The sequence below is a fragment of the Pseudophryne corroboree genome, chromosome 8 (assembly GCF_028390025.1).
Source record: "Pseudophryne corroboree isolate aPseCor3 chromosome 8, aPseCor3.hap2, whole genome shotgun sequence".
Taxonomy (NCBI): Eukaryota; Metazoa; Chordata; class Amphibia; order Anura; family Myobatrachidae; genus Pseudophryne; species Pseudophryne corroboree.
In genome coordinates this window covers 268,015,127-268,042,040 of record NC_086451.1, presented here as the reverse complement: position 1 = coordinate 268,042,040, position 26,914 = coordinate 268,015,127, and the positions used below count along the sequence as shown (strand labels likewise).

At 43.6% G+C, this 26,914-nt stretch overlaps 1 protein-coding gene across 4 annotated transcripts in view; it reads right to left on the bottom strand.

Moving 5' to 3' along the window:
- Nucleotides 1-26,914, bottom strand: part of TMEM255A (transmembrane protein 255A) — a 123,023-nt gene that overhangs the window by 41,838 nt on the left and 54,271 nt on the right. For all 4 annotated transcript variants that reach the window (XM_063937234.1, XM_063937232.1, XM_063937233.1 and 1 more), the window contains exon 2: nt 6,966-7,108. In XM_063937234.1, the coding sequence (XP_063793304.1) occupies nt 6,966-7,108 (143 nt within the window). The remainder of the gene's footprint in view (nt 1-6,965; nt 7,109-26,914) is intronic.

Here is a 26,914-nt window from a genome sequence, read left to right as displayed (position 1 = left end):
CTACATCCGTCCTGGCTCGACGGATTTTGTGGCTGAGATCCTGGTCTGTGGATCTGGACTCTAGAAAAACCCTGGAGGTACTCCCTTTTCAAGGGAGATATTCTGTTTGGGGAGGACTTAAATAAGATTGTGGCTGACTTAGCTACGGCCAAAACCGCCTGTCTGCCAAGTACTGCTCCTTCTGTCTCGAAGGCTAAAGGTACTTCCTTTCGCCCCTTTCGTCCTTCAGGTAAAGCAAAAGGTCAGGCGTACAACAAGCAGGCCCGCACTTCCAAACCTGGTAAGCCAAAGCCCAAAAGAGCTTGGGCGGCCCTTCAGCCAGCTTCTAGGGTATACCCAGGAATGGTTGAAGACCACTTCAGATGCCTGGGTACGGGAAGTCGTCACTCGAGGTTACGCCATAGCCTTCAAAAACCGACCCCCTCATCGATTTTGTTGGACCAGACAAAGGCAAACACTCTACATTCGGTGGTACAGACCCTCCTGGATACAGAATTCGTAGTACAGGTGCCTCTTGCACAGAGGGGCCGGGGGTACTATTCTCCGCTGTTTCTAGTCCCGAAACCGAATGGGTCCTCCCGGCCCATTCTCAACCTCAAGGCATTGAACAGGTTTGTGAAGGTTTCCAAGTTCCGTATGAAAGCCCTTCGCTCTATAGTTCTGGCCTTGGAACCTGGGGACTACATGGTCTCCCTTGACATACAGGATGCTTTCCTGCATATTCCTATAGCAGCATCATATCAGCAATACCTGAGGTTTGCAATTGGCAACCTCCATTACCAGTTTCGGGCATTACCTTTTGGTTTAACTACGGCTCTGCGAGTCTTCACCAAAGTTATGGCGGTAATGACGGTGGTACTCCGCCGTCACGGGGTCAGGATACTGCCGTATCTGGACGACTTGTTAATCCTAGCAAATTCCCCAGAACTTCTTCTACGTCATCTGGATATGACTGTCCAGTTTCTACAAGCCCACGGGTGGCTCATCAACTGGAAGAAATCCTCCCTGGTCCCTGCTCAGAGCATGGTGCACCTGGGAGCGCTATTGGACACTCACAACCAGAGGTTGTTCTTGTCTCAGGAGAAAGTCCTGAAGCTTCAGGACAGGATTCGTTGCTTCCTTTCTCGTCCGCAAGTGTTGATACATTCGGCGATGCAGGTGCTGAGCCTCATGGTGTCAGCATTCGACATGGTGGGGTATGCTCAATTCCATTTCCGCCCCCTCCAGAAGCTGATTCTAGCCAAGTGGGATGGCCTGCCTCACCGGATCAGGTCTCACGTGATTTCATTAACTCCGGAGGTCCGTCTGTCGCTGCTATGGTGGCTCCAGGACCGACAATTGTTCAGGGGCCGTCCATTCTGGATATCCAACTGGGTCCTGTTGACGACAGATGCCAGTCTAAGAGGTTGGGGCACAGTGCTGAAGCAACACTCCCTTCAGGGTCGGTAGACCAAGGAGGAATCTCTCCTCTCGATCAACATTCTGGAATTGCGGGCGGTCTTCAATGCGTTGAACCTGGCCCAGCATTTAATTCAGAACCGTCCTGTTCAGGTACAGTCGGACAACGCCACCACAGTGGCTTACATAAATCATCAAGGCGGCACTCGAAGCCGCTTGGCAATGTAGGAAGTCTCACGGATTCTGCATTGGGCGGAACGCCATCTACCGGCCATATCGGCAATATTCATTCCGGGAGTCCTGAATTGGGAAGCGGACTTTCTCAGTCGTCAGGACGTACATGCCGGCGAGTGGGGCCTCCCTCCAGAAGTGTTTCAACTACTAGAGGAAAAGTGGGGCCTTCCAGACGTGGATCTGATGGCGTCTCGACACAATCACAAGGTTCCGGTCTTCAGAGCAAGGACAAAGGATCCTCAAGCAGCATTCGTGGATGCGCTGGCGGTGCCGTGGAGGTTTCGGCTGCCGTAGGTGTTCCCTCCGGTGTCGCTCCTGCCCAGGGTAATTCGGAAGTTCAAGCAAGAAAAAGGAAATCTGTTTCTCATAGCTCCAGCGTGGCCCAGACGGCCCTGGTTCTCAGACCTGCGGGGCCTATCGTCAGAGCGTCCAATTCTACTTCCACAACGCCCAGACCTCCTCGTTCAGGGCCCCTGGGTCTACCAGGACCTATCCCAGCTGTCTTTGACGGCGTGGCTCTTGAAGCTTCCGTCTTAAGGGCTAAAGGGTTTTCTGAGGCGGGCATTCAAACTATGTTGCGGACCCGGAAACCGGCTTCGGCTCGGATTTACTATAGGGTCTGGCATTCTTACTTTGTTTGGTGCGCATCTAACGATTATGACGCTTCCAAGTTTAGTATAGCCAAGCTGTTGGCCTTTCTGCAGCAGGGCCTGGACTTAGGCCTGCGTCTGGCCTCCCTCAAGGTTCAAATATCTGCCTTGTGGGTGTGGTTTCAGAGAAAGATTGCGACCTTACCTGATGTGCATACCTTTACTCAGGGCGTGTTGCGGATCCAACCTCCCTATGTCCCGCCTGTGGTTCCTTGGGACTTGTCGGTGGTTTTGGAGACGTTACAATAGTCTCCGTTTGAACCTCTTGGTTCAGCTGATCTTAAGTGGGTTTCCCTTAAGGTGGTGCTTCTGCTGGCTATTGCCTCAGCTAGAAGAGTGTCGGATTTGGGTGCATTGTCCTGTAGTTCCCCATATCTGATATTTCACCGTGACCGGGCAGTTCTTAGGACTCGTCCCGGATATTTACCTAAGGTGGTTTCTTCGTTCCACCTTAACCAGGAGATTGTGGTTCCGGCACTTGCTTCTCCTGATCTGTCTCCCAAAGAGTGGTCTTTGTATGTGGTACGGGCTCTCCGTATCTATGTGAAGAGAACTGCTTCTATTAGGAAATCTGATTCTCTCTTTGTGCTGTTCGGATTACACAAACTGGGCTGGCCTGGTCACAAGCAGACTTTGGCCAGATGGATTAGAATGGTGATTGCACATGCTTATGTGAGGGCTGGTCTGTCAGCTCCTGCTTACATTACGGCCCATTCTACTCGATCTGTTGGACCTTCTTCGGCGGCCCGCCGTGGTGCGACCCTTGAAAAATTGTGCAAGGCGGCTTGGTGGTCATCAGTGAACAACACGTTCATAAGGTTCTATGCCTTCGATACTGCCGCTTCCCAAGATGCTTCCTTTGGACGCCGGGTTCTTGTGCCCGCTACAGTGCGTCCCCTCCCATAAGGAACTGCTTTAGGACATCCCCTATGTCTATTCCTTGTGGAGCCCAGTGGACCCCGCAGCAGAAAACAAGTTTTATGGTAAGAACTTACCTTTGTTAAAACTCTTTCTGCAAGGTACACTGGGCTCCACAAGGCGCCCACCCTGACGCACTTAGCTTCTTTGGGTTGGTATGGCATTAGCCGCTGACACTTCTTCTGTCGTTAGAGTGTGGTGTATGTGGCTACTAACCGTTGTCGTCCCTTTTCCTGCTACTGCATTGGGCTGGTTAACTAAAAACTGAGCTGTGCAGGGAGGCGGTGTTATAGAGGAGGCGACGCTATGCATTCTGGAAACAGTCAAAGCTTTTTAGCCTGTTGGTGCCTCGGATCAAGATCCTACTCTACACCCCTATGTCTATTCCTTGTGGAGCCCAGTGTACCTCGCAGAAAGAGTTTTAACATAGGTAAGTTCTTACCATAAAACACTTTTTTCTTTTAGATTTGAGGGTTCCACCCTGTTGACGCATAAAATAACAATGCAGGTGACAATATGGCTAACTTTTCAGGGCACAATTTTGCTTTGCACAGTATAACAATGTGACATGTACAGTTTGACATACAGTAAATTGCATTTGCATCTCACTATGTGCAGGATGTACTAAACCCTAAAATGCAATATAAACCCAGAAAATGCCATTTTCAGTGTCTTTATCACATTTTCCATATGTACCAAGCTCCAGAATGCAAACAATTCTGGAGCTTGGTCCCGGTGGGTAACGCCATTGTGGCATTACCTAATAGAAGCCTATGGGCTTCTATCACAATTTTCCCCTGAGAGGAATCCAATCAGATCCCTCCCAGCACCCCCCATCACTGGAAGCATGCGCAGAAGGGCTCATGGGGCTGAAGCCCGGATGTCCTTCTATCGCAAAGGACAGCTTTTAAAGGGAGGATGTCTTGGTACATGCCGGTGTTATTTAGTACATCCCGCCCAATGCCTGGGGATGCGGATCAGGTGCATGTAAGTGCAGTTGATGTACAGCTAGGGTGTGCACACAGAAGTTTTACAAGTGCTGGTATACTCTAACAGCCATGGCTAAGCTAGCACTTACAGTTGTACAAGCGCCAGCATGACCAGGTAATTTGTGGCTGCCAGTGTTTGCTGGGCCCTTTAGTACAACATATATTTTACAATAATTACCTCAATACCCACTGTGTCTAGCGACAATAAGATGAGCCCCAGTGGTACCAGTGTTGCACAGTCTATGATGCAGAGTTGCAAACAAGTTGGTAGCATGCGCAGCTGCATTGCGTGCATAGGTCTCAATGTGCATATTAGCCTGTGTGCCGAGTTGCAAGACTGCACCGCCCCTACCTGTACACTTAGGGCCTAATTCATGTTTGAACGCAAATGCAATTGTGATTTTCTAGGCTACAGAACTGCTAATGTTAGCAAGAGAAGCTGCTGCCCTGAAATTAATAGAGATGCCCACCAGAGACATTACAAAATCATTCACAATTGCGATCACATTCACAACCTATAAGCAAAAACAAGGAACATTTGGGTTAAGGGTTGGTCTATGGTTTACGCAGACTGGGACGACGCAGTTGCCATGTTATTACACGTATGAGCTTGAGAAAACACGGTCAACAGATACACATCACAAAAACAGCCATGACACGCCTGTGTTTTCCCAACCACTCCCTTTAAACTCCTCGTTAACATCTCCAGTCACTTTCTTTCAATCACTTTTCCATGAAATCCTCATTGTGAGCGGGATCACGGCAGCACCTTGGCGCATGCACATTGCAGTTGCAGCACATACACAGTCTGCCGTGATATTCAGCTAGTGCGTACAAACATGGATTAGGCCCTTAGCTCCATAGCCACCATCATTATCGGGATGTACTTGCACCAGTCCTATCCTAGGTGTAAAAGATCTGTCTGTCTGGAAAAGGACCGATGCATAAGTACAACTCCGCTTGTTCCGCAGTTCACTGACCAGCCCTCAGTAACTTAAGCTTACATGCATACTCCCCATTGCTGCCCATATATGCACCTTCCTCCGCAAGTGATGTGATTGAGTTGCATATGACTCTGAATAACGCACAGCTGCTCCTTATTCCATATGCACAGTGCGAAAAACTGCAAGACGGAGTTGTGTGAAACTCTGCACTAGTCCCTAAGAGCGCTGAAGCTCAGGTCAGAGGGGAGAACAAAGGTTTTTTGGTTTTATATTTTTATTACGATATAAAAACACAAGTCATCATCATCAAGCGCATCTTAATATACGCACAAACTAAAGCCAGTACCCCAAAATTTGTGTTGCCACGGATATAAGCTATGTCTGTGCACTGTGTTGCATCTTTCAGCTAAATGGCGGATGAGTGGCAACATGAACGCCCCCAATTAGTTTACAAAGTTGGGTCTTAGGCCTGCAAGTCACACAACCAGCGAAGGGCACAATTTTTGCTGTTGCACATTCCCAGTTACACAAATCAACATAAACATTTGTACTAGTAGAAGACATTTATTTGTTGCTGAGGGATAACAAGTAAATAGTAGCAAGGCACCTGTGTGTAGCTACACTGCTGTACTTGTTGTGCAGGTGGCTGACCGGGAAAACAATATAATCAAGAGGTTCAAGCTGCCAAACCAGAAATATTAAACAATGAGGTTGAAACAAACAAGAAATGTTACTTTAATGAGGAAGGACAGGTTTCTGATTCTTGGGCTTACGCAGCGATGAAAGGAAAATGGGTATACACTGATTAACAGAAAAATGCACAGAAAAATAACGCATTTCTGCACAAATGTAATATGCACCCACATCTGCAGCATATGCACCTGTTATGCTACAGTCATCATTATCAGTATGTACTTGTACCTGCCCTAAAGTAGGTGCAAAAGATATGCCTTCTAACAGGCACATAATTGCTGGTCTGCGTTGGCTACATGCATTTCCTATCAACATATATTGTGGAGATTTGGAACTTACTCTCAGGGCTCTTTGTCATTCATTAGATGCCAGAATACGGGCTCCAGGAACAGAGCCGGCCCTAGCCAATTTGATGCCGTAGGCAAGATTTTGTCTGGTGCCTCCTAGCACCACCGCAAGTTCTGCATCTGACCCAGCAACACTCAGGCAGTTGGGCCCACCGGGGGTTTACCCTGTGAGCCAGTTCAACCCTGCATAATGCCACACAGTAATGCACCTTACACATATGCCCCACAGTTAATGCCCATAATACACATAATTTCACACATTAATGCACCTTACACATATGCCCCACATTAGTAATGCTAGTAGCTTTTTTTAGAGTCAATGTGTGCGCCCATGCAGCTCCCTGGATCTGTGACTGTGCTATGTGAGATGGGGGTGGCAGGATGGTTCGTTAAAGGGGCACTTGTACAAGGGATGTGACCTCACGGTATGCCGTCCTTTGCAAGCCTCACCCTTTGCTAGTTGGACACAGACAGATAGCCCAACTTGCTGGATGGACACAGATAGCAGCAATGTACAGATACTGCCATACTTGCTGGATATACAAACAGACCAATAGCAAAAATGTAACAACTGTCCATTCTCTTCACTGTTCAGTGTGTTTGCTGGAGTCTGTTACTCCCGGCAACTGAGTGAGCAATACAGTATATGCCACTGTGCATGCATGCAAGTTCCCAATTTGTAAGAACCATGCTATTCTATAAAGTCTCTTGTACTGTATGCTTGGATCTAACCCACTACTGTATAATATTAATAAAAATGACCAGAAAAGAACACAATAAGCTTGAACTTACAATTACACCGGGATAGTAGCCTCCCACAGTGACATTTTCTGTTCTAGTGGTTGCAGCAAGACCCACCGTTAAAATTAGCGTGGATATAATGAGCAGAGTCACGGTGACAAATATGGAATTCCGTCTTCTTCTATTAAAAGAACCTGCAAATAAATGAAATAGCTGTTTTATTTAACTAAAGAAAAGTTTAATGTGACATAAGCAAAATGTTATACAATGCTCACTAATAATCCTAATTAAATTGCTCAATGACGAATTAAATCCATTTTTCCTGCAAGGTAAAGTATAACAAGGAAGACCTCAGAGCTATGCGATAAGGCTCAAATTAAAATATCACTTTTAAACATACATTAGAATCACAGTCAACTTAACAAAGGTGTGGTGTATTTTTCTTCTCGCTAGTTTATTGATTTAGATTAGTTGTGTGTAAAGGAGTCTTATAGGACAGATGTTTTGCCACAAATAAGTTTTTACCACAATCGCCTAATTAGTGCTATCTTATTAGCAAAGTAAACATATAAAAGGGCGTTTACTTTAAACCATGTCTATACCTGTGTAAGTGTCTGCGTCCAAGCTACAATGAAAGCCAAGCCAATGCCAAAAGTATCTCAAGAATAAAAGACTTAAAAAAATTCATTAAGTATAAAATTAGTACAGGTTGAGTATCCCATATCCAAATATCCGAAATACGGAATATTCCGAAATACGGACTTTTTTGAGCGAGAGTGAGATAGTGAAACTTTTGTTTTCTGATGGCTCAGTGTACACAAACTTTGTTTAATACACACAGTTATTAAAAATATTGTATTAAATGACCTTCAGGCTGTGTGTATAAGGTGTACATGAAACATAAATGAATTGTGTGAATGTAGACACACTTTGTTTAATGCACAAAGTTATAAAAAATGTTGGCTAAAATTACCTTCAGGCTGTGTGTATAAGGTGCATATAAAACATAAATGCATTCTGTGCTTAGATTTAGGTCCTATTGCCATGATATCTCATTATGGTATGCAATTATTCCAAAATACGGAAAAATCCGATATCCAAAATACCTCTGGTCCCAAGCATTTTGGATAAGGGATACTCAACCTGTACAATAAAAAATTTATTTTCTTGTTATTTTAGAAGACTTACCAATAATTTAAATAAAGATTATTTTCCTAATGATTAAATTTAAAAAATTCATTGAAGGAATTGGCCACCACTGACATTAAAGCCAACTGTTGGATTTAACCATCGATTGGGAGGTACACTATTTAAAAAAACTAGGCATTCCTAGAGAGTAGAACCATGTACCGTTTCATCTAGCTTACAGCCACTCACGTGCCACCCTCTGCAATCGAGAAGGGTCGGCTTCATTCTTGCCAACTGTTCAATGGTCTTCCCAGGGAGTACCCGGAAAGGGAGGCAGCGCTGTGGCTATTAACAGTGTTGTGCAGTGTAGGCTGTGGCCACCATAGGCGTGCGCAGCTAATTTTATTAGGGGGTGCACCGCAGGAGGAGAGTGTCTAGCACTGCCTTTTGGGTGTGCCTAAAACTGCATTTTGGGTGTGTCTAACACCGCCTTTTGGGCATTTCTAGCACTGCCCAGGGACATGTAATACACCAGCAGTGCCAGATACATGTATCGCCCCCAGCTGTGCCAGATACACAGCAGTTCCAGGTACATGTAATGCCCCCAGCAGTGCCAAATACACGTAATGCCCCAAGCGGTGCCAGATACACATAATCCCCTAATGGTGCCAGATACACATAATCCCTCAGCAGTGCCTTATCAATCTATCAACTAATATATAAAACTACTGTACAGTATATAGGGAAAGCCACATCATTTCTACACAAACACACACAATATAATATATACCAATGTAGCCACACTCATCGTGGCTACATCTAGGCCAGAGTGCGTCTTATTTGCAGTGATGTACTGTATAATGGGGTGCAGCAGTCTAGTTAAGAAAAAGTCTCAGGATGGCATAAAGTACATTTTCAATATCTCAATGCCTATTTAATAATGCAGCTTTTTAATCAGAATTAACTGTTCTCTATGAGGCTGTGCCGGTCTACTTTACATGTTTATATACATGTTTATATATCAATATTATCTATTTTAAAAAAAAATATTAATAATAATAAAAAAATACAAATATATATATATATATATATATATAGAGAGAGAGAGAGATAATATTGTAATATTGATAAAATGTATGTGTATGAGAGGCATATAATGTGTATGTGTATATATATATATACACACACATTTTTCTCACAGATACATTTTTACTGCAGACTTCACCCCCACACACACCATTATTTTTCTACCTTTTATTTTCTCCCTCTTCAGACAATGACCTTTTCTGGGACCCGTGTCCAAAATACAGAAAGTGCATGAAGCAATTAGTGGCAGCCAGGTTCCAAAAGAACCTGGCGGTGGTGCAGCCAAAACGAGTGATGACTGCTCGGACATTTCAAATCCAGCGCTGGCCATGAGCCAATTGGAATTCGAGGACCGGCAGCCAATCAGGACGGCCACATCGGCTGCTTCTGATTGGCTGCTAGTCCGCAAGCTCCAATTGGCTCACGTCCAGCACCAGATTTGAGATGCTGCAGGGCTGGGAGCTGTCTCTCCTAGTCCGAGGCTGCCTGCAGGTTCGTCAGCTACAGCTAGCTGGCGGCACCGGCGCTAATTCACACAACTACCGCACGTACTCTCTTCTCTGTATGGGCCGTAACAGCAGACCTGATGACAACTTGATGGTGACCCTGGGGGCAGGAATCGATCGGTACTGTGAGGGGGGGGGGGGCAGACATTAGGGGGTGCCTGTGCGCACCAGGAACCCCTCGTGCGCACGCCTATGGTGGCCACAATGATGCAATTTGCCATGAACTGCATCATCAAGACCCCAGATTGCCCACTTCACTGCAGAAGTGGATGAGATCTGGGACACTGGTCTACTTTTCTGGTAGTGTTTGAGAATTCCCTGATATTCCTGGACATTGTATTTTGGAAGATCACTGTCAAAGTGATTGGTTCTGTGTGGGTGATCCAGCCCGTGCACATATGGGGCCTGATTCTGAGGCACACGCTGCTGCAACCACTTTAGCATCTTTTGCCTTAGTCACGTCTGTGACTGTATGCTAATGATAGTGACATCCCTTCTCATTGTGTACAAGCATGCATCTGAATGTGCAAGGACTGACCCACACACTTTGAACGTCTTTAGATGCTGTCATTCTGATTGGTGCAGTACTACAGCACCAAGCCGTATTACAGAAATATATTTCCAATACATTTCTCATTTTGTGCGTCTTAACAGTGTTTCAACCAAACTGGCATGGGACATAACTTTTATTATAGGGGACATTAACACGCAGTTGTTATTACAAATTAATTATCTTCCTGATTATTATTAGTACTAGTAATAGTAGTAATGGTAGTAGTAGTAGTACTAGTAGTATTAACCTAAATCTTGGGGCACACATAGCGTTAATGTGGCACAAAGGAGGGGATGCTAAATTGTTTGCAATTGCTCTCCAAATTGCAGGCAGATGTATAATGCATTCATTTAAAAAGCTACATTTGCAAGCATATGCAAAGCTGCAACTACTGCAAAATGTGTACAGGTCAGCACCAGTAGCATATGCACCAATTCTCCACAAATGAGATTCAGGTGGTATGGGTGGCACCAAAGGGTGACCTGTACATGCAGCCTAAGGACATATAAGGTATTCTCCAACCTTTAGATTACAAACTGAGATACAATAGGGCTGGCGCTGAGACGGCACACACATTTGGATGTCAGAGACTAATCGTAGAATTAATAACCAGCTGTTTATAACACAGGAATAACCCAAACAGGTTTATAAAATGAATTATTCATTTATTGATATATGCAGTTTTTATAATACATTACTGCTCTGTCATGAACAAATGTGTTAATATAATAAAAATCAGATTCACTATAACAAACAGTTTGCAGCTAAGTATAAAATGTATACAAATCACATAACATCAAAAAATAACATATAGGCATAAAATCATATAGACCAAAAAGTAAACTAGACTAAAATATAAAACATGAAAATAAGATAAAATAATTCTCACTGATAAGTAAAACTGGACGCGTTTCACAGCTCCTGGCAGCATCCTCAAGCAGTAAAAGAGTAAATGAGGGAAGTGAGAAAGGACCTGACTTATAAGAGCTAGGACTTAATAGAAAACATTATACCAATCACAGAATTTGACAAATGAAAACTATTTTGAAATAGGAAGGAAAAAAAACCCACGCTAGAGATGGACCCTTAGAATGATACTGTATATGCCATAGTCTAGGATGTAAAGCAATAAGTGTAGGTAAGACATGAAGTAAATATTTATGTAGAGATTATGACATTGCCAGTGTATTTTAATGTAATAATTACCATGTACCTCATCTCTGACATTTATCAGTATTTTTCTGCAATTTGATCTATTTTGTGAATTGGTTTGATTTTCAGTATTTCAGTCTTTGCATTTGGTTCATTACTCTATGTTCTGATCACTTTTGTAATGAATAAATATGAAAACTCCTAGCAAACCAACGAGTCAAGATTTACAACACAAAATGTCCTATCTCTATGCCAGTGTTGCTCCAATTTACTGTTTCTCTCTCGACGTCTCCCCTACGTGACATGACACTGATGGTTCATCACCTGTATCTCACTGGATCACTGCTGTCTAAAAATAACTGTAATGCTGTTTTATTGTCACTTTCAAGAACTAATCTTCTTCCTGACATTTCCCATTTCCATTGATACAAGAAGTTTCTGCACCATTAAAGAATCATCCCTGACATTGGGCCTAATTCCGACCTGATCGTAGCTGCACGGCTACGATCAGTTACCCCGCGTGTCTCGCCCAACCCAACCCCTCCCCCCCCCCCCCAAAGTACAAAAACACAGCAGCGAGGCTTTTGTACTTGAAGTGTAGCTCCCTACCTGCGCAGCTCCTGCGCGCTGACAGTGAGCTACCCGTCCCTGTCCGGGTCGCAACGGCTGTGTGTGACGTCACGCAGCCACCGCGACCCACCCCCAGCATGGTCCGGGCACGTCTGCGTTGCTCAGATAGTGCCCTCAAAACGGCGGCCAAACGCCTCCGCACGCCCCTTCCCGCCCAGCGACCGCCTCTGTCTGTCAATCAGGCAGAGGCGATCACTGGGCTGAGATGGCCATCTGGCATGCACCAGGGACTGATATGAGGTGGGGGTGCCGCGGGTCAGGGAGTGGTGAGTGCGGGGGTGCTGCGGGTGGGGGAGGGGTCTGGAGCCACCGTGGGTGGTTCAGGGAGGGTGTGGGGGTGCTACGGATGGGGCCTGGAGGTACTGCGAGTAGGGGAGGGGCACCGCTTTCATACACATCTATGCCGGTGGCCGCAGCAGCTTTTGTTCCACCTGCGCTGCGGCTAGGGAGTGGGGATTGTTGATGCCGGAGGGGGCAGGTGGACAGACAGCAGGACATAGGATGCTGCAGTAAAAGGATTTTTTTCCCCTATCTACAGTGCAGATACTTGCTGCAGATGCAGTGGCATACCCTCCAACTGTACCTTTTTGGCAGGTACAGTACCTTTTTTTATGGTCTGTACCGATTTCTGGCTCTCCAAACTTCCATTGAAAGTATAGGAAAAGGGGCATGGCCACACCACTGTACCCGTGGCCACGCCCCCTTTTTGAACTTGAAGCGATATTTATGTGTAAATTGTTGGAGGGTATGTTGCTGCAGATGCAGTGGGACTATTTTGGGGTGTGGACCTGGAGCTGCAGCTCCATCATCCCCATTGTTAATCCTGCTCTGGGAACGGGATCCGGTCTCTAGGTTGACAGTAACTAGGTCGACAGGGTCTCTAGGTCAACATGTTCTAGGTCGACAGGTCAAAAGGTCGACATGAGTTTTTCACAATTTTTTTCTTTTTTTGAACCTTTTCATACTTAACGATCCACGTGGACTACAATTGGGAATGGTAATCTGAAAGAAGCTCACTCGCCATGCGAGGGGACACGGTGTACTAATTGGGGTTCCCGGTCACTCTACGAAGAAAACGGCACAAAAAAAATACTCATGTCGACCTTTTGACCTGTCGACCTAGACCATGTCGACCTAAAGACCCTGTTGACCTAGTTACTGTCGACCAATAGTGGTCGACCTAGACACTGTCGACCTAATTACTATCTACCTTCTATACCACACCCCTGGGAACACACAGCAGCTAAAGGGCAGAGCCTCCCACTGGATGTAACCTTTGTGGGAGGGCGTTTCTCGCCCAGTCAGCTGTGGACTGGGTGTGATAGACACCATGAGAGCTTCTAGCCACGCGCAGCGTTATCCACACAGTTACAGAGTCACAAATCTGGGCTATTATATAGGAGATTACTCACATACATGGCAAACAACTCTTCTCTAAGTAGCATCAAACAATGGACGGCACTTTGGGTCTTAAGTCACTGATAACAACTGTTAAATCACCATTAATTCATTGGCTCTGTTCATGTCTAAACTGTTTTCTTCTTTATTCGTCACTAACTGAATACCCGTGCTTCGCTACGGAATTTCAAGAGATAAAGGCCCTCATTCCGAGTTGATCGCTCGCTAGCTACTGTTAGCAGCAATGCAAACGCATAGTCGCGGCCCACCACGGAGTGTATTTTCACTTTGCAGGAGTGCGAACGCCTGTGCAGCCGAGCGGCAGCAAACACATTTTGTGCAGAACAAGACCAGCCCTGTAGTTACTTATTCTGTGCAATGACTGCTGCAACAAATGACACGGTAATGATGTCAGATACCCGCCCAGTAAACGCCCGGCCACGCCTGCGTTTTTCCAAACACTTCCAGAAAACGGTCAGTTGACACCCAGAAACTCCCACTTCCTGTCAATCTCCTTGCGATCGGCTGTGCGACTGAAAGCATCGCTAGAACCTGTGCAAAACCACGATGCTCTTTGTACCCGTATGCCGCGCGTGCGCATTGCGGTGCATACACATGCGCAGTTTTGCTGTTTTTTTTTAACTGATCACTACACAGCGAACAACGGCAGCTAGCGATCAACTCGGAATAAGGGCCGAAAAGCGCAGGTATTGAAGCAAATTTATTACTGCTTTTAAAATATGCTCACTTGTGGTAGGATGTTGTTGAGAACTGGTAGCATCAAAGTGCCCCTCCATGAAACCGCCGGAGAACACACCAAAACAATAAACGGATTTTATTGTACGGGAATCTGTAGTCTCTGTGTCTTATTTTCTGGACAACGGAATACACCTAAAGTTAACTGGTTAGTTTATCATAGAATATCAGCAATTAGACTTACAACAGGACATGCTCCGCCCGCCGCTACCAATCTTTGCCAGGCCGCGCATTCGGGTGGACCTTTCCCAGATTTATGCTGTCAAAAGACTGGCGCTGAGAAGATTAATCCGCCTCCTTCTCTGCCCCGTCCCATCTCTGATGCTGCCCTGCTCAGTGCTGTAAATGCTGGGACGACAGTCCAAGCTCCACCCACTGTATGTTAAATATGTTAGGTTTGCACGGATAGGCTGACTCTATTCCAAAAGGCCCTAGGTCTCCTTCCTTAGCTTGTCGCTCCCCTTAGGGCTCCTTCTTTGAGGTAAAAAGGTAAAGATTTTTGCACAACACTTAAGGTCACTGGAAGAGATGTCGGCAGTGGCAGATCCAGCGGGGGGCGATAAGGGCGATCGACCCCCGTAACACACCGACCCAGCCCCGCACACTTGTTGTTCATGCGGGCAGCAGAGCCAGAGGTAGGGGGAGCTGTGTGGGACTGCCGAGACCTGGCCGCGCTGGTCACATTCAGGCAGTGCAGCTGAGACGGCGCCGTGTGGGACCACCAAGTGTGTCCCGTCCCCTGCTACCAGCGGCAGCCACAGCACAAATCTCTGTGCACCTCAGCCTTTTCTTGAATTTGCAAACAAAAAGGCAATCATTCCCAGTATAAGTGCCCTAATACATAACAGAACATGTATAATATATACGTCCCTTATCAGTGTAATTGTGTTGTTTCTTCAATTTCTTAGTCGTCAGGAGTTTCAGTTGTGATGATTTGGTCTCGGCAATTTTATGTAAAGACAAAAAATGAATAAACATGCAATGTGTAATATCGTTTTGTATAGTCCTCTTTTTTGTTCCAAACAGTCCTTGTCCCATCAAAGTGAAAGGAACACCAGAAAAGATGATCTGTATGAGCTGCGTACCCCAGACTCACACTAAAGGAAGTATTCGTGCGCATAAAGGTTTCTTGTTCTTGAATGCTTCAGCCGAGGCGGAGCTGCCGCCGCCATGTTTGAGTGCCCCGGAGCCCAGACCGGGAACTGCATGGATGCCAACTCCATACCGATGGCCCCGACAGGTGAGGGGCATGGAGACGACAGGAGGCGAGCGGCTGGTGATGAGAGAGCGGTCGGTGTGCTGTGCTGGGGAGAGCCAGGGCAGGAGAGACCCGGCAGATGGATGAGGAGGAGGGCTGGGTTAACGGGATTCTATTTTATTGTGTCTGTGTAGGTACTGTATCACTATTACTAGTGTCTTTATGTGCATGGAGTGTTACTAGGGTTTGTGTGTGCTGTATATCACTAGTGCTGTGTGTGTGTTAGTAGTGTATGTATGGTGTACCACTAGGGTCTGTGTGTTAGTAGTGTATGCATGGTGTATCATTAGTGGCTTTGTGTGCTACTAGTGTATGTATGGTGTATTATTAGTGTCTGTGTTACTAGTGTATGTATGGTGTATCATTAGTGTCTTTGTGTGTTTGTGTATGTATGGTGTATCATTAGTGTCTGTGTGTTACTAGTGTATGTATGTTGTATCATTAGTGTCTTTGTGTGTTACTAGTGTATGTATGGTGTATCATTAGTGTCTGTGTGTAATAGTGTGTGTATGGTGTATCATTAGTGTCTTTGTGTGCTACTAGTGTATGTATGGTGTATCATTAGTGACTGTGTGTTACGTGTGTGTGTGTGTGTGTGTGTGTGTGTGTGTGTGTGTGTGTGTGTGTGTGTGTGTGGTGTATCACTAGTGTCTGTGTGTGTTACTAGTGTGTGTATGGTGTATCACTAGTGTCTGTGAGTGTGTGTGTGTGTGTGTGTGTGTGTGTGTGTGTGTGTGTGTGTGTGTGTGTGTTACTAGTGTATGTGTGGTGTATCATTAGTGTCTGTGTGTGTTACTAGTGTATGTATGGTGTATTATTAGTGTGTATGTGTGTTAGTAGTGTATGTGTGATGTATCATTAGTGACTATGTGTGTTACTAGTGTGTGTATGGTGTATCACTAGTGTCTGTGTGTTACTAGTGTATGTATGGTGTATCATTAGTGTCTTTGTGTGTTATTAGTGTATGTATGGTGTATTATTAGTGTCTGTGTTACTAGTGTATGTATGGTGTATCATTAGTGTCTTTGTGTGTTAGTGTATGTATGGTGTATCATTAGTGTCTGTCTGTGTGTTACTAGTGTATGTATGTTGTATCATTAGTGTCTTTGTGTGTTACTAGTGTATGTATGGTGTATCATTAGTGTGTTTGTGTGTTACTAGTGCATGTATGGTGTATCATTAGTGTCTTTGTGTGTTACTAGTGTATGTATGGTGTATCATTAGTGTGTTTGTGTGTTACTAGTGCATGTATGGTGTATCAGTGTCTTTGTGTGTTACTAGTGTATGTATGGTGTATCATTAGTGTATGTGTGTTACTAATGTATGTATGGTGTATCATTAGTGTCTGTGTGTTACTAGTGTATGTATGGTCTATCATTAGTGTCTTTGTGTGTTACTAGTGTATGTATGGTCTATCTTTAGTGTCTTTGTGTGTTACTAGTGTATGTATGGTGTATCATTAGTGTCTGTGTGTTACTAATGTATGTATGGTGTATCATTAGTGTCTGTGTGTTACTGGTGCATGTATGGTGTATCATTAGTGTCTTTGTGTGTTACTAGTGTATGTATGGTGTATCATTGGTGTGTTTGTGTGTTACTAGTGCATGTATGGTGTATCATTAGTGTCTTTGTGTGTTACTAGTGTATGTATGGTGTATCATTAGTGTGTTTGTGTGTTACTAGTGCATGTATGGTGTATCAGTGTCTTTGTGTGTTACTAGTGTATGTATGGTGTATCATTAGTGTCTGTGTGTTACTAATGTATGTATGGTGTATCATTAGTGTCTGTGTGTTACTAGTGTATGTATGGTGTATCATTAGTGTCTTTGTGTGTTACTAGTGTATGTATGGTGTATCATTAGTGTGTTTGTGTGTTACTAGTGCATGTATGGTGTATCAGTGTCTTTGTGTGTTACTAGTGTATGTATGGTGTATCATTAGTGTCTGTGTGTTACTAATGTATGTATGGTGTATCATTAGTGTCTGTGTGTTACTAGTGTATGTATGGTGTATCATTAGTGTGTTTGTGTGTTACTAGTGCATGTATGGTGTATCAGTGTCTTTGTGTGTTACTAGTGTATGTATGGTGTATCATTAGTGTCTGTGTGTTACTAATGTATGTATGGTGTATCATTAGTGTCTGTGTGTTACTAGTGTATGTATGGTGTATCATTAGTGTGTTTGTGTGTTACTAGTGCATGTATGGTGTATCATTAGTGTCTTTGTGTGTTACTAGTGTATGTATGGTGTATCATTAGTGTGTTTGTGTGTTACTAGTGCATGTATGGTGTATCAGTGTCTTTGTGTGTTACTAGTGTATGTATGGTGTATCATTAGTGTCTGTGTGTTACTAATGTATGTATGGTGTATCATTAGTGTCTGTGTGTTACTAGTGTATGTATGGTCTATCATTAGTGTCTTTGTGTGTTACTAGTGTATGTATGGTCTATCATTAGTGTCTTTGTTTGTTACTTGTGTGTGTATGGTGTATCATTAGTGTCTGTGTGTTACTAATGTATGTATGGTGTATCATTAGTGTCTGTGTGTTACTAGTGTATGTATGGTGTATCATTAGTGTCTGTGTGTTACTAATGTATGTATGGTGTATCATTAGTGTCTGTGTGTTACTAATGTATGTATGGTGTATCATTAGTGTCTGTGTGTTACTAGTGTATGTATGGTCTATCATTAGTGTCTTTGTGTGTTACTAGTGCATGTATGGTGTATCAGTGTCTTTGTGTGTTACTAGTGTATGTATGGTGTATCATTAGTGTCTTTGTGTATTACTAATGTATGTATGGTGTATCATTAGTGTCTGTGTGTTACTAGTGTATGTATGGTGTATCATTAGTGTCTTTGTGTGTTACTAGTGTATGTATGGTGTATCATTAGTGTGTTTGTGTGTTACTAGTGCATGTATGGTGTATCAGTGTCTTTGTGTGTTACTAGTGTATGTATGGTGTATCATTAGTGTCTGTGTGTTACTAATGTATGTATGGTGTATCATTAGTGTCTGTGTGTTACTAGTGTATGTATGGTGTATCATTAGTGTGTTTGTGTGTTACTAGTGCATGTATGGTGTATCAGTGTCTTTGTGTGTTACTAGTGTATGTATGGTGTATCATTAGTGTCTGTGTGTTACTAATGTATGTATGGTGTATCATTAGTGTCTGTGTGTTACTAGTGTATGTATGGTGTATCATTAGTGTGTTTGTGTGTTACTAGTGCATGTATGGTGTATCATTAGTGTCTTTGTGTGTTACTAGTGTATGTATGGTGTATCATTAGTGTGTTTGTGTGTTACTAGTGCATGTATGGTGTATCAGTGTCTTTGTGTGTTACTAGTGTATGTATGGTGTATCATTAGTGTCTGTGTGTTACTAATGTATGTATGGTGTATCATTAGTGTCTGTGTGTTACTAGTGTATGTATGGTCTATCATTAGTGTCTTTGTGTGTTACTAGTGTATGTATGGTCTATCATTAGTGTCTTTGTTTGTTACTTGTGTGTGTATGGTGTATCATTAGGGTAGCGTCTAGTTTCCCTTTGTGGAGAGGACCTTTCCCATAAGCCCCTGTGTCCATGTAACTATTTGGAATAGTAACCTGTGGCGAGCGGAGTGAGATACCATGCCCGAAGCGTGGCATGGTATATAACCTCAAACGAACGGAGAACGGAGAAAACATTTAGGTGCTGTAAGGGCGGAAGTTCTCTCCTGCCCTCTCGTTATGTCACTTCCAGGTCCTGATCACGAAGGTAACATAGACACAACCGTCACATTAGTGTCTGTGTGTGCTACTAGTGTATGTATGGTGTGTCATTAGTGTCTTTGTGCGTTACTTGTGTATATATGGTGTATCATTAGTGTCTTTGTGTGTTACTAGTGTAGTGCCTCAGGCGCGCAAAGCAGAATCCCCGATAAGCAGTCCCAGGAGACCCGTTATCAAATGCAAACACATGGGAGCGCGTTGTTATCACGGATCCTATGTGTTATTGGCCGATAATGGGTGTCACCACACGGTAAAAACGGGATGTAAATGGATAGCCCGATAGCATTATCTGTCTATAAAGCCCGTTATTACCGTGCGGTAACTCGCCGCATCTAGGAGGATACCGCTCTTTGTACTATACTGTATCTGTGCTATATTTGCCTGTACTCAAAAATAGTGAAACGTAAACCATGACATTATCAAATGAAATATATCAAACATGGGTGACATTTATTTTTTAATCTCTGCCATCATCATTATTACATTTCATTCACAGCAAGTTGCTAGATATTTGGAGGCAATTAATTGTTTAGCAAACTGTTATTCTCCTGTAAATACACTTAACATCAATATATACCTCTACACTGGTACTCTTGACAGTAAATAGGTTTAACACTGATTTTTCTGTGCAAATTAGGCTGGCTTCAAACACTTTTAATACTCAATATTCTGTAAATGTATTAACATTTTCTGAGTATACAACAAAATAAAAGCTGGCAGCAGTAGAATTATATGCATTCACTTAATTACCAAGTCATCAAATATTCCTGCTAAGCATAAAGTTTAGCTCTGCTGTGATTAATAGCAATTTCGCATCAATCTGAGCAAAGCAAAACATATCTGGATGTCATATCACACCGAATACCTGAATCTGAAAGACGCCAAATAAACACACAAATATATGCTTCTGCTTATTACACATTCATATTTCTAATAACGGAACTCTGGAGTGACGGCGTTTTTAGTTGTTTACTATTAGATCTCTATCCGGCATCTTGAGCGTTTACCTGGCTGATATAGGAGTGCCCATCTTCCTGCACTGGGGTAAGTGCAAGGGGGGGACAGGCAGGAAATGGACAGGAAAGTGTGGCTAGGGTGGAATGTAGGAAAAATGTTGGTGTTTACACTGTCAAAATGTCAAGTTATGATGTTGATATGTACAGAATGACTTGTTCGCAATGTCGACATGTGAAATGTCAACATGAGAAACTCAGACAGTCTGTATTATCCAGAAGCAGAGGGTTAGCGTTAGGCACTAGGGGGAAAGGTTAGAGTTAGCAATACTCATTGCTGGACACACCACTGGATCCGCCGTACCTGGCATACTAGTTAAGTCACCAGTAGACCAACAGGGATGTTTTGTTGACATTCTAGTCATGACTGAAGTGCCTTCTTCTGCTTCTGCTTGTCTGTCATACAGGTGCAGAGGGGAGGAGAGGGGGGGAGGGAGGGAGAGACGGGAGAACAGCAGGTGTCCTGGAGACTCGACCTAATGGCGGTTTATCTGTGTACTATGTATAATCCCTCTGTGACATATGTAGTGGGGTTTCTGTGTGGCATACGTGACTTGGGGGCACTACAGTGTGAGTAACACATTTGTTGTGCTGGGAGAATTTTAATGACATCACCAGTATATCATAATAATAATTTTTGGGGGGTAGGGGGCCCCACAAACCTTAACCCGGCCCTGCTCCTGCTAATTCATTCTCCAGACAAAAACATGCAGAAATATGTATATTTCTTTATAAATAAGTGAGAGCAACAATAGTCGTGGATATATTAATATTGAAACTAATGATGGTGTTCATGCCCAGCAAATCGTTCTGTTGTTCATACTGAAACATTTGTGACATCTGAGCAGCATTACTCATTGCATCAGTTGGCTGAGCTGAAGCTTATTTTAAATTCCTTTCCAAATGATCTAACGTGTATCAGTATATAAGGGAAGTCAAAGCTGATGCGGCTGGAGAAGCACCTTTGCCACAAGAGCCCTGATTATAATAAGTTCTATTACGTCTGGCAAACCAGAATAGAAAGAATCTCTTCCACAGGCCTAAACAGATGGAAAGACACTATGGGGACATTTACTAACCAGTGATAAGAGCAGAGAAGTGAGCCAGTGGAGAAGTGTCCCCATCAACCAATCAGCAGCTCTGTATAATTTTATAGTATGCAAATTATAGATGTTACTTCAGTGCTGATTGGTTGCCATGGGCACTTCTCCACTGGCTCACTTCTCCGCTCTTATTACTGCTTAGAAAATGTACCCCTAAGTGCAAAATGGATTTATTCAGGCTTGTTTTTATGTCATAGCTACTCTATAACGCACGTATGACAGACAGTGACATAGAGGTATACATAGTTTAATATAGGCAATACACATACCACTTTGACAGTGACAATCATCATTCATTCCTCATGTGTATAGTTAAATCCCCATGACAGGGTGACAGTATTATATTCCCATGTCAACAGCTGTTTCATATATCGCTGTCACGCTTTGTCACTGTGTATGGGATTAACCCTTATCTGCAATACAGTCCCTTATCAGTACGGCTCGCTTTTTCCAAGTTTTCAGAACTAATGTGCAAAGATGCAGTATCTGCTATGGTCATTCTTCCGAAACTGTTATGATGGCATTTCTTTCTGCAAGTATTTGCCATGCACTGCGTAGGTGAAATCTTACTCAACAGTGTCTGCAGATCACTTGTGGGGCATGGTTCCCCTCTTGCCACTTGTATTTGCACACTGACACACCCCTCCCACCATTAATGACCCCAATCTCTGACACAGAGAGGTATAGGTGGCAGAAGTAGAAAATCACCTACTGCTGAGTAGCCAGTGCCCAGAGGAGGTAGAGCTGGAAACTTTTGGCTGGTACTTTATCTCAGTTCACTCTATCTCCATCCAAGGCTTAGTAAATAGCTTTGATACTGGCATCTGACATTAGGTTTTCACCTTACCTCATGGAAAGGCAACACAATGTGACTAGGATGCATGACAAAACTGTGCTGATTAATTTGATATATGACCCTTGTATATTTTGTGTGACTGAGGGCCCGATTCAGACCTGATCGCTGCTGTGCATTTTTACACAGTGGGCGATTATCGAACTACTGCGCATGCGTGACGGATAGCAGCTACAGGATGGTACGAAAATTCCGATCGCATCGGTGTTCGCAAGGTGATTGACAGGAAGAGGCCGTTTGTGTTTGTGGAAGGTAACTAACCGCTTACTGGGTGTGTCCAGAAAAACGCAAGCGTTCCCAAGTGTTTTCAGGGAGGGTGTGTGACCTCAGCGCCGTCCCCAATTAGTCTGATTTCGTCGCACTGGAGGACATTGCACAGAATGGGAAATACATTTGATTGTGAGTGTGATGTGAATGTTTTTACAGCTGTCCGGTGACTGAGGGGACTTTTCACACAGCATACACATGCATTTGTACACTTGCAAGGGGTGAATTTTCACTTTCCCTGGGCGGCGACTATCTCATTGCAGGACAGTGTAATTTGCAGCACAGCGATCAGGTCTGAATTAGGCCCTGAGTTTGTATATGAAGCAGAACAGAACTTGTATTGGAAAAAAAGCTGCGGCTGCTACATTGTAGCACTCCGTATACAGATTGGGAGACTAAAGGTGTATAAACACTGGTCCGTCGTTCACAAACCTATAGCGTCGGCCCTGCTGCACAGCCGATGGCCAATATATCGTTAGATATATTGGCACATCTGTGTGTACAGATGGTCAGCTGACACAAGCAAGATACATACACAACTGCAGCAGTCGGCTGCGACTGACAGCTGAACAGGGCGGCGTGTCTAAATGCCACGCCAGTTCATGACGTCAGTCCCCGACGGATCGGGCAGTGTATTAAGAATGCCAAATTGGTTTCTCACAAATATTTAAAATGCCCGCTCTAATATATATTGTAAATGCCTGCACCTCTTATTACCATATCCCATGAATGTGCGCTATACATCGCAAAACACTGCATCCCATAAGAGAAAACAATACACCCACACATTATCTGAGTTCCAAAGCTCATTGATGTATATATTTGTTATTAAAAGGATATAGATTCAATATATATTACAAAGTACAGTATACCTATAGTTACATGGTTACACTCACACAGTAAGCAGTTAAAACATAGTTACATACAATTACATACAGTTACATACAGTTACAGGCCAGCGATACAATTACCATTCCCTCCAATGCATCTTATGTCTCTCTCTCTCTGTAAATAAATACAGGAACTGAACTGGCAGCAAGTCCATCATCCTCTGAGACCAAAAAGCCACTAACTTCCTCTGTGGTCAGCAGTGTGTTATATAGTTTCTGAGGGAGGGATTCATGATGAGTCACTAGTCTCTTTGTATATTGCTGAACAGGTTCAGCCTTGGGGACGTCCAAAGGGCTGGCCTGAGCTTCCTGTGCACTACCTGTTTGGAATATCTATTGTTCTAATAAAAGTGATTTTAGCTTTTATACATGTAATCATAACTATTTATTGCAATGTCCTACAACTTAATAACAAGTATCAAATGAATCTACACATCAATCTGGTTGCTTCAATAGTAAACATGACCGGTCCATCTGGTTTCATTCAAATAATACACATACATGACATTACTTCAATATATATAATTTTAAATCATCATGATGTCTGGCGCTTGATATTATAATTATGTACTGTATGAAATAAGTGTTGAATCCATCTCTGTGGCATGTCCGTGTAAATGCGTGTTACCATATATGGCTGTGCTCGCTGCGCGTATTTGCAAGTATAGCGACTCATAATGTGTGTAGTGTGTATGTTCTCTTTATGTAATATTTTTGACTTCGACAGTCCACCCTTTGGCAGCAAACAATAACTGCCATCAATTATTAACATAAGAAAAAAATATTTCATACAATAATCGGTGACCTAGACACAAGTATGTATTAATTTTGCAAATCAGACACTTGACTATATTTGGGGAAGACAGGGAGGAGGACGAGACATCCTCTATATGCACTCGGCGGTCACGGGACCACTGGTTGGGTGTGGGACAACATTCAACCTATAGAGTATGCTGGGACAGTGCTTTGGCCTATAATGTCTGATTTGCGACGAACATTTCACACATACATGTACCTACGTCTTTGTACACTGATGTTTGGATTCGATTGAGGTTCTGCTGGGTAGATGAAGAAGACACAAACAAATCGTGACAGTGACATATAAAATTTTCATGATCTACATATTCCTATCATTTTCTGAACATTGTTTCCATTTCTGGAACGTATGCTAGGTCTGTTTAATCATTGAACAAGGGTTATAAGTAATGTCCTTCCTAAATAACATAAACCTTCGGAGTTCGGAGAGAACCACTCATAAACCTTTCTTCCACATATATTAATGAGCTCTTTATCTGCAATGTGTGAATAGCCATTGTCTGATTGTTCCTGATTACCTCTGAACTCCATAACTACTAGACCTTTGATTTTTCTCTGATTTTAACAAACTAATCGGCTAATCCTGGGATCCTATAAGGAAATCACTCCTTCCTCCAGAAACCAGTTCCAGTCCCATACTCGACTCCTCATAAAAAACCTCTCAAAAATAGAATATCCTGAAAGAAAATGTTTGTCAGCGGGAAAGAGAGAAAAGAGAAATAGAACAAAACAACTCTTGTTCATAACAAATCAATTACAATGACTGGTCTTTCTGCAATCCTTTAGTACGCTCAGGTAGTGTTCAACAGTGTCGCCTCTCAGTCTTCACGGAACAGAGTCTCTAGTGATACGAAGTTCTCTTTGCCTTGCTCTTTGAACACACAGTTCACTTTGCTCTCCACTTTGCTCTTTGAACACACAGTTCACAAACTCAATGAATGTGAGCAATAAACTACTTTGTCACGAGTTCTCTCCGGGTCAGCGACCTTCTTGCAGTGGGACGAGTGGACCCAAATCTCTCTTTCGGCGACCTTTAGTGCTGTCAACAAAACTTGGTATGGTCCTTCCCACCTGTCTATTAGGCAACCTGAGCGTAAGAACAATCACACAGTCTCTTGGTTCACACTCAAGACAGTTAGTATTTGGCATACCAGCAATCAACAGTTTCAAGTTCTTTTGTCAAGTTCTCAAATGCTGGCTCATCTCAACAAGGTACTGTACTGTCACCTCATTGGTGTATTTCTGATCATTGTGCGGATCAATCATGACATGAGGTTGTCTTCCAAAAACAACCCAAAAAAAACACAAATACCAAAGCAAAAACAAAAAACAAATTTCGAAGAGGGTGATTCGTTGAGTGAAGATCTGGGAGTGGTTCCGAAGCTACATAATACTAGTGGCAGTATGTATGATCACAATAGTACAATTTCAAGCTTTGCTCCTACTTCTAGGGGTACCATTATCTACACACAAATTTCTGTGCAATTTTTCTTTGCGGTAAACACAGCAGCATCCATGGCGGCAGGAAATGCCTCTACCAAGTTTGAGAAAACATCAGTGCACACCAATACATAACAATAATTCCTAAAGGGTGTTAACTGTACGAAGTCGATTTGTATTTCCTGAAAAGATCCGTCTGCAGAGGGATATGGGATGGCTCTGTTGGTATTGCTTTACCAATATTCTTCCTCAAGCAAGTAAGACAGGTCAATACTCTCTTACCTGCATGAGAATAGAATCCTGGCGCACACCAGTAGGCTCTCATCAGCCTGCACCTACCCTCTTTGCCTAGATGAGTCAGACCGTGTGCCACCTCAGCTAGACTTGGAAGGTATGCTCTGGGGGCTACTGGCTTACCGTGTCCACCTGCCCACAGTCCTGAGGACTCCTGGCCATACCCCTTTGTCCTCCAGACTGCCTCTTCCTGCAGGGAACACAAATTTTTTCATTTTAATTTTCTATCGTGTGTTTGCAATGTAGAGTACCATGGTGGTCATTCCGAGTTGTTCGCTCGTTGCCGATTTTCGCTATATTGCGATTAGTCGCTTACTGCGCATGCGCAAGGTTCGCAGAGCGCATGAGGTTAGTTATTTTACACAAAAGTTAGGTATTTTACTCACGGCATAACGAGGATTTTTCATCGTTCTGGTGATCGTAGTGTGATTGACAGGAAGTGGGTGTTTCTGGGCGGAAACTGGCCGTTTTCTGGGCGTGTGTGAAAAAACGCTGGCGTTTCTGGGAAAAACACAGGAGTGTCTGAAGAAACGGGGGAGTGTCTGGGCGAACGCTGGGTGTGTTTGTGACGTCAAACCAGGAACGAAACTGACTGAACTGATCGCAATGGCTGAGTAAGTCTGGAGCTACTCAGAAACTGCTAAGTAATTTCTATTCGCAATTCTGCGAATCTTTCGTTCGCAATTCTGCTAAGCTAAGATACACTCCCAGAGGGCGGCGGCTTAGCGTGTGCAATGCTGCTAAAAGCAGCTAGCAGGCGAACAACTCGGAATGAGGGCCCATGAGCATAACTCAAAAAAAAAAAAAAAAGAAACATCTCTAAAAGAGAGAAGGAAGAAGAAAATGAAAAAGAAAATGTCAGGTTTGCCATTCACCAACAGACATATCAGTCTCTATACAAAATTTCCCTTCACCAGTATTCCCATTCTCCACCCTTTGTGCATGAAATGGCACACTGCAGTAATACTGGTGTCATCGTGCTGTTGAGATATACTGGGTTCAGGCAGAACTCTGAAGGACCTAGGCATGTGGAGTTTGAACTGTACTTGGGTCCATGTATTGTACCACCCTGTGTGAACGCAAAAGT